A 5,022-nucleotide genomic window follows, 5' to 3' on the forward strand; every position below is an offset into this window, starting at 1 on the left:
TAGTTGAATTTTCAACACAACAGTTAAATTTTCAATTACAAAATATAAATTGAAAAAAAAATTTAATTTTAAACCAAATAGCCTAATTTTTGACAAAACAGTTGAATTTTCAACTCAAAAATATGAATTTACAACAACAACAAAATAATTTTCAACCCTAAAAGACGAATTTGCAATTAAATATTTGAATTTTCAAGCAAAGCATTACTAAATATATAAATAACCATTATAAATAGTTGTAGGAATATTTTTAAAAAATCGAATAAATTTATCCTGACCACAAAATATTCAGAGAAAGCATCGAAAAACAATATTTAAAAATACCTAATTCTTATTTCAGGGGCCGGTCAATGCTGATTTCTGATAAATTCTTATCCTTATCACATAAATATGTGTTTCCTCAGTATTGCTCTCCTTTATCGCATCTTTTTCATACTTTTTCAGATTACGTTAGAGTACGTATGCGTTCATCTGATAAAAAAAATAGTTACCGGATTTATCCATCCAAACAAAAACGTCAATGCACGGATTCCCAGCGGAGGGGATAAAACCTTATCTCCCCACCACTCGATTAAACTTCGCCTCTTCTCCTTCGAGAGCCGATAAATAAAATATTAGTCGCCGTCTTCGATGCATTCAAATTCATTATTCGAAGGCGAACGCGCGTGAACTCGTCACAACAACTCGAAACTCCTGGCGAACTCCCAAAGAAAAAAAAAACTCATAAATTTTCCTCGATTCCCTTAAAATTATTCCCCTACTTTTCGAATAAATGATCTGCATAAAAAGTGAGATAACACGGATATTTTAATGAACCCAGTGTTGTGCGTGACTCAAAATTTACTTTCCTATTTTTCCATTTCCATATTTTATATCGATTTACGTCCATAGTTGTATTAAAAAAAAAAACCTGTGAGCCTAGAATGTGCGAAGTTTTGTGTCCAATTTCTGGATACGAGTTGTGCCCAATTTCTGGATACGAGTTGTGCCTCGATTGATTGATTGATTTTTAACAATGGTGCTCAAAAGAAAGGTGAGTTTTTGTTTTTGGCTTTGTGATAATAGTGTTTTTTAAATTCGAATTTTAAATTTCCCGCGGGACTTTTTTTCGGGAATCACGGTCGCGACTCGTGATTGGCTGGGATTCACGTGTCACATGTGCCACTGATACAGTGCATGTAGCGCAGTGTGACAACCTAACCTCACCTGACCCGAAGCTATTCTCAGCTGATCAACTCATTCGCTAGTTTTTCGCGAGAATTCTGATTATGTATGACAGCTAATGCAGTTAATTAAATTCGGGATATTTTAATGACTGTGCGAAAAAGTGACGTATTTCTTTACCTGGTTCACACGCGTAATGAAACTGGTGTTTGTTTAAAAACATGAATCTAACCTGTTTGCCAGAATCCAGGAAATTCATGAAAGTTTTATTTTGCAATTCGGTTAGTAAATACTTTTTATTTTTTGCAAAATTAGGAGAAAAAGTTTTTGTAAAATTAAAAGAATTTTTTTAGAAGTAACTCGTTTTTAGTTGTTTTTTTTTTAAATTTTATTTATTATATTAAATTATTTCCCGAAAAATAACATTCTTAAATTGGAAAATTCCCGAATTTAAACAATTAAATGCTTTTTTAATCAATATTGTTTATTTATTTTAAATACAATAGTTAAATATTTTTATTAAAATTACATTTTTTTAAAGCTTGAAGTTTTTTTTATAAATATTGTTTGATTTTGAAATAACAGTAATTTAAAAAATATATTTCTGGGTGAAAAATTTTGTTTAGGAATTTAGAAAATTTATTTTTTTTTTTTCATTAAATGCGCGCGTGTTTTTAAATTTATTTTCTATACAATTTTCATAGAATTATTGTTATTTTTAATTCGGATATTTTATAATTCGAATATTTTTCAATTTTGGTAATTTTATAATTTCTGGAATATTACAGTGTCTGGATTTTTCAAAATTTCTTTCCAAAAATAAAAGTTTCGAAATTATAAAATTGCCTGAAGAAAAAAATTCCAAATTCATCGTTTTAGGTTGAAAAATCAACTACTTTTGTAAAAAATAAAACTATTTGGATGAAAATTAAATTATTTTTTTGAAAATTCGTCTTTTTGATTAAAAATTAAATTATTTGATTCAAAATTAACTTTTTTTATTTTAAATTCATATTTTTAAAATTGAAAAATAATTTATTTTCTGAAAATTCAACTTTTTTGTTAAATATTCGTCTATTTGGGTTGAAACTTCAACTATTTTCGTCAAAAATTAAATTATTTGATCGAAAATTAACTTTTTTCTTAAAAAATAATAATTTCGGGTTGAAAATTTAACTTTTTTGTTGAACATTCATCGTTTTGAGTTGAAAAAATAAATATTTTCGTAAAAAATTAAAATCTTTGGATGAAAATTAAATTTTTTTGTTGAAAACTCGTCTTTTTGATTGAAAAGTAAAGTATTTTGTTTAAAATTAACTTTTTTTTTAGGTTGAAAAATAATTTATATCGTAAAAATTCAACTCCTTTGTTGAAACTTCGTCGTTTTGGGTTGAAAATTCAGCTTTTTCGTAAAAAAAAATCAACTATTCGGTTGATCAACTGTTCATATTTTTGAGTTAAAAATTTTAAACTTTTGTTGAAAATTCGTTTTTTTGGGTTGAAAATTCATCTTTTTGATTAAAAACTTAATTTCTTTCAGTAGAAATGTATTTTTTTTTATTAAAATGCAACTTTTTCGTTGAAAATTCATATATTTTGTTGAAAATTTACCTATTTTTTTAGAAAATTATTCTTCTTTGTAAAAAATTGAACTATTTTGTTTGAAAATGAACTTTTTCCATGAAAATTCATCTTTTAGGGTTGAAAATTTAAATATTTGATTAACAATTAACTTTTCTCTTGAAAATTCATATTTGCGGGTTAAAAATTCAACTCTTTTGTTGAAAATTCGACGTTTCAAGTTGAAATTGAAACTCTTTTCTTAAAAATTTAAACTATTTGATAAAAAATTAAAATTTTACTTGAAAATTTTAACTCCTTTCTCGAAATTTCGTCGCTTTGGGTTGAAAATTCAAGTTTTTCGTAATAAAATTAACTATTTGGTTGAAAATTCATCTTTTTTATTAAAAATTTCATTTCTTTCTGTAGAAATGTATTTTTTTTTATTAAAATGCAACTTTTTTGTAGAAAATTCATATATTTTGTTGAAAATGAACTTCTTCCCGGAAAATTCATATATTAATGAGTTGAAAATTGAACTGTTTTGTTGAAAATTCAACTATTTAATTAAAAAATTTAACTATTTGATTGAAAATTAAATTTTTTTCTTGAAAATTTTAACTTCTTTCTTGAAATTTCGTCGCTTTGGGTTGAAAATTCAGCTTTTTCGTAAAAAAATCAACTATTTGGTTGAAACTTAACTTTTTTTCTGTAAAATTCATATTTTGGGGTTGAAAATTCATCTTTTTTATTAAAAACTTCGTTACTTTCTTAGAAATGTATTTTTTTTTAATTAAAATGCAACTTTGCAGTAGAAAATTCATATATTTTGTTGAAAATTCAACTATTTTGTTGAAAATTCATCGTTTTGGGTTGAAAATTGAACTATTTGATTAAAAAATTTAACTATTTAATTGAAAATTAAATTTTTTCTTGCATATTTTAACTTTTTTCTTGAAATTTCGTCACTTTTGGTTGAAAATTCATCGTTTTTATTAAAAACTTCGTTTCTTTCTGTAGAAATGCATTTTTTTAAAAATGAAAATGCAACTTTTTAGTAAAATATTAATATATTTTGTTGAAAATTCACCGTTTTGGTTTGAAAATTCAACTATTTGATTAAAAAATTTAACTATTTGATTGAAAATTAAATTTTTTTCTTGAAAATTTTAACTCCTTTCTTGAAATTTCGTCGCTTTAGGTTGAAAATTTAGCTTTTTCGTAAAAAATTAAACTATTTGGTTTAAAATTAACTTTTTTTTCAAAAAAAACTCGTATTTTCTGGTTGAAAATTGGTCTTTTTGATTAAATAATAAATTATTTTGTCTGAAATTAACTTTTTCTGACCAATTCATATTTTCAGGTTGAAAATGAACTTTTTTCGTTAAAATTCAACTCTTTTGTTGAAAATTTTCATTTTAGGTTGAAAATTCTACTCTTTTGTTGAAAATTCAACTATTTGCTTGAAAATTCATCTTTTTGATTTAAAACTTGATTCATTTTGGTATAAATTTATTCTATTTTGTTTAAGATGCAACTGTTTCGTTGAAAATTCATATATTTTGTTGAAAATTCACCTATTTTGAAAGAAAATTATTCTTGATTGTAGAAAATTTAACTCTGTCGTTGAAAATTAATTTTTTGTGTAAATTCATATATATTTACGGGTGAAAATTCAACTGTTTTGTTAAAAATTCATTTTTTTAGGTTGTGAATTCAACCATTTAATTCAAAATTAACATTTTTCTTAATAATTCATATTTTTGGGTTGAAAATTAATTTATTTCGTGAAAATTCGTCTTTCTGGGTTGAAAATTGAAAAATTTCTTAGAAAATTCACTTTTTTGTTAAAAATTTCAATTTTCTGGTTGGAAATTAAATTGCTTTTTTTACCATTCGTCCTTTTTATGTAAAAATTTGTTTATGGCCTAAAACTTTCTCGTATTTCTTAAAAAATTCATGTTTTCGGATTATACATTCAACTAATTGATTGAAAATTAACTTTTCTCTTGAAAAATCATATTTTATGGTTAAAAGCTCAACCCTTTTGTTGAAAAATTAGACTTTTTGGTTGAAAAATTAAGTATTTTAGTAAAAAATTAAACTATTTGGTTGAAAATTACCTTTTTTCTCGAAAATTCTTATTTTTGGGTTGAAAATTCAACATTTTTCTTAAAAATGCATATTTCCAAGTTAAAAATTAACTTTTTTCGTAAAAATTCATTTTTTTGTTGTTGAAAATTCCTGATTTTGAGTTGAAAATTGAACTATTTTCTGTGAAAATTTACTGTTTTGTTA

The 5,022-nt window shown here is 24.3% G+C and overlaps 1 protein-coding gene across 2 annotated transcripts in view; it reads left to right on the forward strand.

Annotated features, from left to right (window-relative positions):
* Positions 1–671: 671 nt before the first annotated feature.
* Positions 672–5,022, forward strand: part of LOC117172788 (branched-chain-amino-acid aminotransferase) — a 91,118-nt gene continuing 86,767 nt past the window's right edge. Inside the window, exon 1 of one of the 2 annotated variants that reach the window (XM_033361002.1) lies at positions 672–1,033. In XM_033361002.1, coding sequence (XP_033216893.1) covers positions 1,016–1,033 — 18 coding nt within the window. In that variant the 5' untranslated portion in view covers positions 672–1,015. Of the gene's footprint in view, positions 1,034–1,215; positions 1,446–5,022 lie in introns of those variants that run through there. The other variant, XM_033361001.1, reaches the window with a different exon arrangement.

The sequence above is a fragment of the Belonocnema kinseyi genome, chromosome 5 (assembly GCF_010883055.1).
Source record: "Belonocnema kinseyi isolate 2016_QV_RU_SX_M_011 chromosome 5, B_treatae_v1, whole genome shotgun sequence".
Taxonomy (NCBI): Eukaryota; Metazoa; Arthropoda; class Insecta; order Hymenoptera; family Cynipidae; genus Belonocnema; species Belonocnema kinseyi.